Here is a 12,647-nt window from a genome sequence, read left to right as displayed (position 1 = left end):
TATGCTTACCAGTATGGTGTGGTTAATAAATACATATGTATCCCCCTTCATTCACTGTAGTTGATAAAGTGTTTATTGACATGGTTTAATGACATGAGTACAACCAGCGTCCCGCTCAGGTCAGAGAAAGAAATGCATTTTCACGTTGAAACCATGTAGCCTAAAGTCTATGGTTCGTTGTTTATTTTATATATTGAGTTGATTATCAGGTAGTGTTTCACTTCTCCTGAAACGTTCTTGGATGCCAGGGTTGAAGCTGGATGACTATATATATGCATGATTATGTATGCCTACAAGGCAACCAGTTATTTAGAATTTAGTTTCCAAATTTCCAATGACGTTGTACAAAGAAGCATTATATAGGCTAGTGTCTCCCTGCCACATAGTATTACAAACATATTGACCTTTTGTCTGTCTCTGATTCTGTATTACAGCTATGCATCCTAATTCGTACTTACTGAAGTCACATATTTTGTTCAATAATTTAAATTGTAAAAGACAATGACAAAACGCACTATATAATCCGTTCATTTTAAAACATAACATGTACAACTTTTATTGAGAGTTCAAATAAACACAAAACCAATAAAAGTAAAACAGAATCTCGGTGAAAGCAACAATCCCCATATTTAATAATCCCTGCAAGACATGAAAAGTGCTCTGTGTTACGTCACAGCGTTAAGATTGAATAACAAACGTTCAAAATCAAATGTTGAGGTAGGATTCCGATGCGGTGTTGGAGCTGCTGTTGCCCGTGCTCGTCACGTGGTACACATCTGGGAGCGGAGAGAAAAACATGCTGCGTGTCAAGGTGAGAGGTGATATCATCTGTCTGTCTATCTGTTCCTCTGTCTGTCTCTGTCTGTCCCTCTGTCGTCTATCCATCCCTCTGTCGGTCTGTCTGTCGGTCGGTCCCTTTGTCTATCTGTACCTTCGTCTGTCTGTCTTTCTGTCCCTCTGGGGTCTGTCCTTCCCTCTGTCTGTCTGTCTGTCTGTCTGTCTGTCTGTCTGTCTGTCTGCCTGCCTGCCTGCCTGTCTGTCTGTCTGTCTGTCTGTCTGCCTCACCGCGTCGTCCTCGTATCCTGTTGAGGAGCGCCCATCTGCCAGTCGACGATCCTCCTCCACTGGTAGTCTGGAGAACACATGGTTAAGGTAAGGGTCTGGTGTGGTTAAGGTAAGGGTGTGGTTAAGGTAAGGGTCTGATGTGGTTAAGGTAAGGGTCTGGTGTGGTTAAGGTAAGGGTCTGGTGTGGTTAAGGTAAGGCTCTGGTGTGGTTAAGGTAAGGGTCTGGTGTGGTTAAGGTAAGGGTCTGGTGTGGTTAAGGTAAGGGTCTGGTGTGGTTAAGGTAAGGGTCTGGTGTGGTTAAGGTAAGGGTCTGGTGTGGTTAAGGTAAGGGTCTGGTGTGGTTAAGGTAAGGGTCTGGGGTGGTTAAGTTAAGGGCCTGGTGCGGTTAAGGTTTGGTGTGGTTAAGGTAAGGGTCTAGTTTGGTTAAGGTAAGGGTTTGGGGTGGTTAAGGTAGGGGTTTGGTGTGGTTAAGGTAAGGGTCTTGTGTGGTTAAGGTAAGGGTCTGGTGTGGTTAAGGTAAGGGTTTGGTGTAGTTAAGGCTTGGTGTGGTTAAGGTAAGGGTCTGGTGTGGTTAAGGTAAGGGTTTGGGGTGGGTGAGTGCAACATATGCTTAATAATATAAGCTCAAGTTAAACCGAGAACAGGTGGAGGTAGATGGAGGTAGATGGAGAACAGGTGGAGAACAGGTGGAGGTAGATGGAGAACAGGTGGAGGTAGATGGAGGTGATTACGAACCCGGGTCTGGTTGGAGGAGGAGTTGAGGGCTGGGACGGTTCTGGACAGAACAGCTCGGACCTGAAGGAGCAACAAGCAGGTCACAAATCCTTATTTTGTATTTTAACGTTAAAACCATGACTGTATACAGTCCATTCTGTAAGGAAATACTTGATTTATTACAGGGGTCAACAATACATAGTAGTCTTTCAGATATTCAGAAATGTAAAAGTAAACAATTTGTTCCATTTTGCCCAAAGATAGCATACCTTTCGGTCCATGAGGGTCCCGAACACAAGAATGAAGAACCCCTGAAAAAAAAGATGAGAAGAACTCTTTATCCTCGCATATCAACATTTAATAAAAGAAAATATATCAACTCTTGAGATTTCAAATCTAGCCTGGGGCCCAGCGCCCCCCTGTGGTTCAGCGCTGCTAGTGGACCTAACGCTTTCTGATCCTTCGAGCCCGAGCTGGAGCGCGTAACGTCATCACGCTCTAGCGTCAACGGAAGACCAACTGAAAATATCCAAAGCGGGTAAGAAATTAAACTGTTTCGATTAAAGTTTGATGGATTGTAAAATGTTTGAAAGAAGGTTAACGTTGGACTTCCATTCTAAAAAATGATATTCTAAAAGTAGAATATCTTAAAATATTTCAAACATTTGAATAGTAGCGTGCGATTATTCCGAGGACCAGTCCACACATATGTTCTGAAAGACAAGATGAGAGAGGCTCTAAAAAAAACTGGTGAAACTGTCCATTCCAACGGTGACGGAGTATGAAACACAATTGTACGATTATGTAGCATTGTGTAGCTTCTTATCCTAGCTATTTTTGATGTATACAGGGGGGAATGGGTTAACCTAGTGATTGTTAGTGCTTGGCACTTTGTTGGTTCTATGAACATCATTACTGTACCAACAGCGATAAATTGTTTCTCTTTCTTCTGACAAATGTACTTACTGTAAGTCGCTTTGGATAAAAGCATCTGCCCTAAATGTAAATGTACGATATGACGTCCACATACCTGTAAGGAGTTGAATAGCGCAAAGGTGACATGAAGCCCCAAATTCCTCGGAGCCACCATCACCCCAACACCGAGAGCCCAGGTGAGCCCGAAGGTGGGGAACAAGATGGCCACGCTTCTTAAGATGACCAGCAGCGTGTTCTTCTCCTCGGAGTGGCTGCTCTCAACGCCGCGGCGCAGCATCTTCGTCAGCACCACGATCAGGATGACAAAGTTGATGAAGACGATGACCCCGGCAGGGATGATGAAGGCCAGCAGGGCGAAGGTGTCCTCCCACCTCAGCCAGCAGCCGTTGTTGTCCCGGATGTACCCCTGGGGAACCTGTGGCGCCGTGGCCGCCACCGTCACCACGGCGATGACCAGGGGCGCGCCGTAGCCCAGCGAGAAGCCGATGGCCAGCATGGTGGCCTTGGACATGTGGGAGAAGACCATGACCGTCCGGTAGAAGAGCAGCAGCGCCGACACCAGCATCCAGAAGAAGAGCGCCAGGTAGAAGAGGTGGATGAAGAAGGTGGCCGCGCTGCAGGCCGCCAGGGGCACCCTCTCCGTCGGGTCCGTCTCCGAGGTGATGGCGGCGCCGATGATGAACCAGATGTCGGCGATGAGCAGGGACACGGCGATGTTGACCAGCGACACGTGGCGCAGGTAGGAGGTGAGGTTCCCGGTCATGGCCTTCCAGGTGAGCGCCTCGATGATCAGACAGATGACCAGGCTCACGATGGAGATGGCCACGCCGATGTAGGTGATGATGTCCAGGGCCTCCGCGGCTCCTGGCGGGAGGCCCGTGGACATGAGCATGGAGAAGGAGGTCAAGTGGTCGCAGTTGCATTCCACCACGTCGTCCACGTCCGAGACGAAGGTGCATCCCTCGTCGTCCCAGCCGCCCTGAAAGTCGAGCAGCTGGAAGTTCCAGAAGACGCACTGCGGGTCCTCGGTGAGCGAGGTGTTCCGCTTGCGGTAGGACAGCGTCAGGTTGGGCCGCAGCGCCCTGGACCCGTTCAGCTGGATCAGCACCACCGCCGCGTTGATCAGGATCTCCGGCCCGGTGGCGTTGGCGTCCTGGCTGGCGTTGAAGCTGGCGTTGGTGCGGGGGGGCAGGACGTTGCTCAGGGTGGAGAAGGTGATGGTAGTGATGAAGGTGTCGGTGAGGTTGGTGTTCTGGAGATTGATGACCAGGCTGGAGTTGATGTCGGCCGTGAAGGAGTCGCTGAACTGGGTTCTGTTCAGCAGGATGCTGGGCGTGGTGACGGAGAAGTCCCCGCTCAGGAACTGGGTGATGGTCTCCATGGAGCTCAGGAACAAGGAGCTGGTGTTGAGGGTTTGGTTGGCGTTCAGATTAGCCCACGATTCGACGGTGACGTCGCCAACGATCACATCCACCGTGTTCAGGATGCTCTGCAGAGAGAGGACGTGGGTTGAGCACATGGTTCCTCCTGTGTGCACCCGGAGGGCGTGTCAGTGTGTCAGTGTGTCAGTGTGTCAGCGTGTCAGTGTGTCAGCGTGTCAGCGTGTCAGTGTGTCAGCGTGTCAGCGTGTCAGCGTGTCAGTGTGTCAGCGTGTCAGCGTGTCAGCGTGTCAGCGTGTCAGTGTGTCAGCGTGTCAGTGTGTCAGCGTGTCAGCGTGTCAGCGTGTCAGTGTGTCAGCGTGTCAGCGTGTCAGTGTGTCAGCGTGTCAGTGTGTCAGTGTGTCAGTGTGTCAGTGTGTCACTGTGGGGGGGGACCCCACCCACCTGCATGGTTTCCTCCACGATGCCCACGTTTCCGCTCACGATGCCATTGCCCACGTTGATCAGGATGTCAACGATGGCTGAAATGCTGACCGGGGAATTCGTTATTTGGGTTTGATTGTCGCTGACCACGCCGCTGAGTTCTGCCACGAACGTTGGAACACTATTCTCATTCAAACTCTGAAAAGAAGAAAAAAGGAAATATCTATAACTTATTAACATGAAGCATATTGTGTTATATATATTGTACACTGGTTAATCTTACCCCCCTACCCCTCTCTTGCACACTTATTATATGGTGTACATCCTGGCACTTAATGTACGCAATTAATGTATGTTGTACATCCTTGAACTTAAAAATAGTATTTAATTTTACTAATAGTAGGGAAAATTGTGTAGCATCTTATCCTAGCTATCTCTGTTGTATACGGGGAATGGGTTAACCTAACGATAGTTAGTGCTTGGTTTCTATTAACTTCCTTACTGTACCGAGTCCTACAGCAATATAATGTTTGTCTTTATTCGGACAAATGAACGGTACTTATTGTAAGTGGTTTTGGATAAAAGCGTCTGCTAAAGGCCCTGAATGAAACCTCGGGCCGACGCCAACCAGCTTGTATATGATCCGTCCATTGTGTGTACCTCGGACTGGGTCAGGAGTTCGTTGATCCTGGTGAGGATGCAGGTGTTGGTCTGGGTCAGCCACACCCCGCTGGCCTGGCACACAGCGAGGCGCTCCCCCTCCAAACCGATATCACACCCGGGACGGGACTCGTCCCCCACCCCGCCCACACCGTACAGCATGTCGTTGCAGATGACTGCTACACACGACAAACAAACACAAGGAGAGTGGATGGCATTTTTATGGGCTGCATTTATACTGCGCTTTCCTAACTAGTGGCCTCTCAAAGCGCTTTACAATAATGCTTAACTTTCACCCATTGAATCACACTCAACAGCCAGCTCGTCGGGAGCAGTGAGGGTGAGGTGTCTCGCTCAGGGACACCTCGACACTCGGCTAGGAGGAGCCGGGGATCGAACTAGCAACCTTCAGGTTATCAGCCGACTCGCTCTACCTGAGTACTGAGTTTCATGCCGTCTGAGTTTCATGCCGTCCAAGAAGCATCCCTCGACTGGTTGTAGAGCTATAACTATAGAACTATACATGTGGCGATAGTAACACTAGTGTGACTTTGAGACCTGCTGCAGGCAGGATACTTACTATTATGATATCTATAATACTTAGAGCTATAACTTGAAGAGCTATGATTTATTCATTTCTGTCAAATGAAATGCGCTCATTTGGTGCGATTGAGAGCATCCCTGATGAGTTTGGGGTCCACCACATCAGTGCCCACAACGTCACCATGGCTCGGCCACCACCGGTGAGGGAATGCAATCACTTCTTCCCTCTTTACAAATGTAACCTGCAGCAGCTTTCAACACGAGTGTTACTATTCTAGACTTAGTCTCTCTAGGCCTCTCGACCCCTCTGACCTGCTGCTGTGATGATGTTGAGCCGGCTGCTGGCCTGGAAGCCGGGGATGCCTATGACGCGGCATATGGTGGTAACCGGCGTGGAGATCGTGCAGTCGAACCTGTAGTCATATTGCACACAGTTGTTTCCCTGCTCCACGCTCTGCTGCACTGTTCCTGGTGGACAAAGGGCGGGAACATTCACATCCTGTGTGTTCCTATATTTTTTCTTTTTATGATACAAAACTTCATGTACATAAAAGCTTTTTCTGAAGCTAGGACGTTACCTGATGGTAAAGGATTTCCTACAGAGAATGTATTGTTAATGCTGTAGTGCAAAGTGAGCATGAAAATATGTTTTTGTAAAGCCATATAGTTTCAAAGACGTAAAGAAATGTTGGATCGCTAAAATCAAGTGAAAATTCAGAAGTCAAGTAAAGAAGTCAAGTAAACAATGTAAACAAGCCAACCATTTTACGTAAAATGCTTAAACAAGTTAAACAAATTGCTAAAGTGATGAAGTTTGAAAACATTTGTTTAAAAAAAAGTATGCATTTTATCCTAAATCTGTTTATATATATTTGAATATCAAAGTGTGTTGATTTGTTAAATGTTTGAATGAATGTTAAAGGCTGGATTCCATTATAAAAAAATATATTTCAAAAGTAGAATATCTTAGAGTTCAAAATATTTAAAAACATTTTAATAGTAGTGCGCGATTCCAAGCTAATATGAACATTTTAAAAGTGGAATGGTAGTCTCTAGGGGGAAATTTGTGGAAGGAGTAGGGCCCCAAATTTTGCAGAGAATAGGAAAGAAAGAAAGAAGAAAGCCTTAAGCTAGGGCCACATTGAACGCGTTACGCGTGTCAGTCGTAGAAAATCGTCATTTTTGCACAGGGAGCCATAGGTTTAGGCATGTAGATGCGTTACACGCGCCAAAGCATTACACGCGTTACGTGTGTAAGACGCGTTTTACGCACCTAAATAACGCGGCCAATGCACCTATGCGCCCAACGCACCTACTTGCAGATTTAAAAATATTTAACTTTTTACACTACTACGCGTGACGCTTGGCCGCGATAGCCGTTCAGCGTTGAGCTTGACCCGACGTCACTTGCAGAGAGACAGAGGACAGGCGCTCCGCAGCTAATATGGAGCGTCTGTAGTTGGTGTCCTGACGGGAGATCCTGGCACCAACCCGGGCTAGCAGGTCATCGAACATGGCCCCAGTCAACCGAAAATACCGCTGGAACCGGCCGTCATCCAGGCGGAGTTCCTGGAGGAGGTGGGTTTCCTACTCTCCTCGAACTCCCACAACAAATACAGCGCAGCGATGGTGGTGATCTCAGCCATGTTTGTGGAGCAAACGAAAAGTAGCGGAGGAAAATAAGTTTTGGGCCTACGCAGCTAGATGAGCCATTTTTGTGACACACAATGATCAAGCTGCAGGTAAGGCGCATTACGCGCGTAATCCTGCTCCCGTAACAGTGTGGCCGCACCCTAAGAACAACAATAGTTGAGGGCTGCTTGCAGCACTCACCACATTAACTGGGATGTCCTTGGAGCTGTGACTGTAGGGTGGTGCTTACCTGGTGTCACACCGACCCACTGGGCCCTGTAGGGCGGCTGGACACAGCATCTCCGTGGCGTATCTGTATTGCCACCGCCCCTACAGACGGCGTTGCTCTCTCTGTTGACCAGGAGGACGGGAGCTGCCAGGAGGGTCGTCGTGGTGAAGCGCCCACGCTGGATGAACCTCAGAGCTCCGCTCACCAGCGTGCAGGTGAATGCACCTGAGACCAACCAATGACAAGAGGCACAGAGGCGGACGTGACCACTCAACACATGGGCCATGCTGACGGCGTGGAGGTGAGTGCTGGGGGCCCGGGGACTCACCCCTGTCCGAGGGGACCAGGTTGCTGATGGTCAGCCTGGAGCCTGTGGCGCTACTGGTTATCTGGAAGCGATCTCGGTTCTGGACGGGATTGGTGCCCAGAGTCCAGGAGACGCTGGTCACGACCCCGATGCCCGCCTGGGGAGGCGGGGGTCCACAGGTCAGTGTCCGGGCCTGGCCCGTGTACACCGGGCTGGGGAAGGTGATGGGGTCAGGGCCTGTCAGGGGGGGGGGGAGGTGTTCACAAACATGAATATCACAGGATTATGTGCAGGGGCATCTATCATAAGAGTACAAGTATCTATCATACGAGTACAAGTATCTATCGTACGAGTACAAGTATCTATCATACGAGTACAAGTATCTATCATAAGAGTACAAGTATCTATCATACGAGTACAAGTATCTATCATACGAGTACAAGTATCTATCATACGAGTACAAGTATCTATCATACGAGTACAAGTATCTATCATACGAGTACAAGTATCTATCGTACGAGTACAAGTATCTATCGTACGAGTACAAGTATCTATCATAAGAGTACAAGTATCTATCATAAGAGTACAAGTATCTATCGTACGAGTACAAGTATCTATCGTACGAGTACAAGTATCTATCATACGAGTACAAGTATCTATCATAAGATTACAAGTATCTATCATACCAGTACAAGTATCTATCGTACGAGTACAAGTATCTATCGTACGAGTACAAGTATCTATCGTACGAGTACAAGTATCTATCGTACGAGTACAAGTATCTATCGTACGAGTACAAGTATCTATCGTACGAGTACAAGTATCTATCGTACGAGTACAAGTATCTATCGTACGAGTACAAGTATCTATCGTACGAGTAAAAGTATCTATGGTACGAGTACAAGTATCTATGGTACGAGTACAAGTATCTATGGTACGAGTACAAGTATCTATGGTACGAGTACAAGTATCTATGGTACGAGTACAAGTATCTATCGTACGAGTACAAGTATCTATCGTACGAGTACAAGTATCTATCGTAGGAGTACAAGTATATCATACGAGTGCAAGTATCTATCGTACGAGTACAAGTATCTATCATACGAGTACAAGTATCTATCATACGAGTACAAGTATCTATCATACGAGTACAAGTATCTATCATATGACTATAAATATCTATCATACGAGTATAAGTATCTATCATACGAGTACAAATATCTATCATACGAGTATAAGTATCTATCATACGAGTACAAGTATCTATCATACGAGTACAAGTATCTATCATATGACTATAAATATCTATCATACGAGTATAAGTATCTATCATACGAGTACAAATATCTATCATACGAGTATAAGTATCTATCATACGAGTATAAGTATCTATCATACGAGTATAAGTATCTATCATATGAGTATAAGTATCTATCATATGAGTATAAGTATCTATCAAATGAGTTTAAGTATCTCATATGAGTATAAGTATCTATCATATGAGTATAAATATCTATCATATAAGTTTAAGTATCTATCATATGAGTTTAAGTTTCTATCATATGAGTATATGTATCAATCATATAGCATTAAACTCATATGACATTTGTACTCATCTGACATATACTTATACTATAAGTATCTATCATAGAAGTATAAGTATCTACCATATGAGTATAAGTATGTATCATAGGATAATAAATATCATATGAGTATAAATATAGCAATATAAGGATCCTATGAGTATAAGTATCATATGAGTATAAGTATCTATAATAAGAGTATCAGTATCATATGAGTATAAGTATCATATGAGTATAAGTATCTATAATCAGAGTATCAGTATCATATGAGTATAAGTATCTATAATCAGAGTATCAGTATCATATGAGTATGAGTATCTATAATCAGAGTATCAGTATCATATGAGTATGAGTATCTATAATCAGAGTATCAGTATCATATGAGTATGAGTATCTATAATCAGAGTATCAGTATCATATGAGTATGAGTATCTATAATCAGAGTATCAGTATCTATATATGAGTATCAGTATCTATAATATGAGTATCAGTATCTATAATCAGAGTATCAGTATCATATGAGTATGAGTATCTATAATCAGAGTATCAGTATCATATGAGTATCAGTATCTATAATCAGAGTATCAGTATCATATGAGTATCAGTATCTATAATCAGAGTATCAGTATCATATGAGTATCAGTATCTATAATCAGAGTATCATATGAGTATGAGTATCATGAGTATGAGTCTCCATCCTCTCTTTGACTGACTGATGAAGGGTTCGGTGGTTAAGCCCAGCACCGCGGCGATGGGCTCAAAGCTCTGCGTCAGGTTGAGGTTGGCGGCCGTCAGCTCTCCATCAACCACCTCGGTCGTCCTGATAGTGAAGTCGACGACGACACTTCCCGCGCTGGCAAACAGAACAGTCCGTTAGCATCCCGTTAGCATCCAGCTCCATCATGTAGGATGTAATCTACGATCTCAATATATATATATAATATATATAATAGTTTAATATGATATAACACATATGAAAATGGTATTGATATGGTTATGCATGATATAATAACATGGTACCTGAATCCTCGCACATTAATCGACCTGAATCCTGTGAGCGATTGATAGTTTGCCTCCAGCTGTGAGAGAAGCAGACTGTGAGTTCAGGTCTGTCACGTCTACAGAACAGAATGTGGCCGAACATAGACCCACCACTGGCTGTACTCTTCCTCTCAGGGCTATGAACTGGCTGCTCGTTGGATTACTCAGTTCCGGAGTGAAGGTCAGGTCTAGGGTCATTAACATGACCACCTCGATCAGGTCTGAAAGGCACAAGAGAACACGCGTTATATTCTTCATTTACATTTACATGTCACCACTCAACCCAGTCACCATTCAACCCAGTCAACACTCATCCCAGTCACCATTCATCCCAGTCACCATTCATCCCAGTCACCATTCATCCCAGTCAACACTCATCCCAGTCACCATTCATCCCAGTCACCATTCATCCCAGTCAACACTCATCCCAGTCACCATTCATCCCAGTCAACCTCCATCCCAGTCACCATTAAACCCAGTCACCATTAAACCCAGTCACCATTAAACCCAGTCACCATTATACCCAGTCACCATTAAACCCAGTCACCATTAAACCCAGTCACCATTAAACCCAGTCACCATTAAACCCAGTCACCATTATACCCAGTCACCATTAAACCCAGTCACCATTAAACCCAGTCACCATTAAACCCAGTCACCATTATACCCAGTCACCATTAAACCCAGTCACCATTAAACCCAGTCACCATTAAACCCAGTCACCATTAAACCCAGTCACCATTATACCCAGTCACCATTAAACCCAGTCACCATTAAACCCAGTCACCATTAAACCCAGTCACCATTATACCCAGTCACCATTAAACCCAGTCACCATTAAACCCAGTCACCATTATACCCAGTCACCATTAAACCCAGTCACCATTAAACCCAGTCACCATTAAACCCAGTCACCATTAAACCCAGTCACCATTAAACCCAGTCACCATTAATCCCAGTCAACCTCCATCCTAGAATCTAGTCGTGCATCCGGTTTTGATCTGAGTTCACCAACTTCTCAGTCTTACCTGTTGGTGCTGGCAGAGGAGTCGTGATGGAGGTGGGTGGAGGAGAGGGGGTGGAGGTGGGTGGAGGAGAGGGGGTGGAGGTGGTTGGAGGAGAGGTGGAGGAGGGTGGAGGAGAGGTGGTGGAGGAGGGTGGAGGAGAGAGGGTGGAGGTGGGTGGAGGAGAAGGGGTGGAGGTGGGTGGAGGAGAGGGGGTGGAGGTGGGTGGAGGAGAGGTGGTGGAGGAGGGTGGAGGAGAGAGGGTGGAGATGGGTGGAGGAGAGGGGGTGGAGGTGGGTGGAGGAGAGGGGGTGGAGGTGGGTGGAGGGGAGGGGGTGGAGGAGGGTGGAGGAGAGGGGGTGGAGGAGGGTGGAGGAGAGGGGTTGGAGGAGGGTGGAGGGGAGGGGGGTAAAGGACAAAAAGTGCGATCTGTTTTGGGAAAAAGTGAAAATAATAAGTAATTGTTTTTTAGTAAAGAATGCACTTTGAATTGTTGGAAGGGGAATTGTTGAGCTATTAGAACGTACTGAGTGGGATTTGTTGGGAGAGCTGGCAGTATTCTTCATCAGGAGGAAGGGCATTGATGCATCCACACGTCTCATCAGTGATGTTGTCACATGACCCATGCAGAAGACACTTGTCACATGGCCAGCGATACGGATCCTCACATGTGCATTGAAACCCAGCCCCGAATGGAGAGCAAACTGAGGACAGAAAAACACAAACAATGTTCCGGAAAACTTGGTCCAAATGATACAATTTGTGGATGACGGTTAACATTTGTGATAGAAAGGTGGGATCAGTCTTTCCAAGAATTTGTCATTTTGCATTCTTACAATTCAGAGGGAATTGACCAATCTATTGGCGCATTTCCACTGCAGGGTGCGGAACGGATCGGATCGCAAAGGTGCGGGTCGGATCGCGTTTCCACCGCCAAAAGTGGGCGTGACCCGGACTTTGCCGTACCCGTTCCGACCCCATTTTAGGGACTCCTCCGTTGCGGTACCCAAAACGAGACCAGACGCCTGAAAGGGTACCCTGGAATTCTAGCTACACCCCCCCTCCGTTGATTGGTCGACAGAATCGTCACTTCCGGGTGACGCGGGGATAAAAACAAACAAACAGTAGCCT

The 12,647-nt window shown here is 46.3% G+C and overlaps 1 protein-coding gene across 1 annotated transcript in view; it reads right to left on the bottom strand.

Moving 5' to 3' along the window:
* Nucleotides 1–50: 50 nt before the first annotated feature.
* The window catches only part of LOC115534839 (adhesion G protein-coupled receptor F5), a 29,829-nt gene continuing 17,232 nt past the window's right edge, over nucleotides 51–12,647 (bottom strand). Inside the window, exons 11-26 of the mRNA XM_030346119.1 lie at nucleotides 12,044–12,220; nucleotides 11,863–11,945; nucleotides 11,528–11,549; nucleotides 10,624–10,733; nucleotides 10,492–10,550; nucleotides 10,185–10,324; nucleotides 7,910–8,125; nucleotides 7,603–7,806; nucleotides 6,033–6,188; nucleotides 5,178–5,356; nucleotides 4,539–4,715; nucleotides 2,810–4,204; nucleotides 2,049–2,090; nucleotides 1,801–1,860; nucleotides 1,066–1,132; nucleotides 51–776 (exon numbers count right to left, since the gene is read on the bottom strand). Coding sequence (XP_030201979.1) covers nucleotides 706–776; nucleotides 1,066–1,132; nucleotides 1,801–1,860; nucleotides 2,049–2,090; nucleotides 2,810–4,204; nucleotides 4,539–4,715; nucleotides 5,178–5,356; nucleotides 6,033–6,188; nucleotides 7,603–7,806; nucleotides 7,910–8,125; nucleotides 10,185–10,324; nucleotides 10,492–10,550; nucleotides 10,624–10,733; nucleotides 11,528–11,549; nucleotides 11,863–11,945; nucleotides 12,044–12,220 — 3,158 coding nt within the window. The 3' untranslated portion in view covers nucleotides 51–705. The remainder of the gene's footprint in view (nucleotides 777–1,065; nucleotides 1,133–1,800; nucleotides 1,861–2,048; nucleotides 2,091–2,809; nucleotides 4,205–4,538; nucleotides 4,716–5,177; nucleotides 5,357–6,032; nucleotides 6,189–7,602; nucleotides 7,807–7,909; nucleotides 8,126–10,184; nucleotides 10,325–10,491; nucleotides 10,551–10,623; nucleotides 10,734–11,527; nucleotides 11,550–11,862; nucleotides 11,946–12,043; nucleotides 12,221–12,647) is intronic.

This window comes from Gadus morhua, chromosome 21 (assembly GCF_902167405.1).
Source record: "Gadus morhua chromosome 21, gadMor3.0, whole genome shotgun sequence".
Lineage (NCBI taxonomy): Eukaryota > Metazoa > Chordata > Actinopteri > Gadiformes > Gadidae > Gadus > Gadus morhua.
The sequence above is the reverse complement of the archived record's forward strand: the minus strand, read 5'-3'. Positions and strand labels throughout refer to the sequence as shown.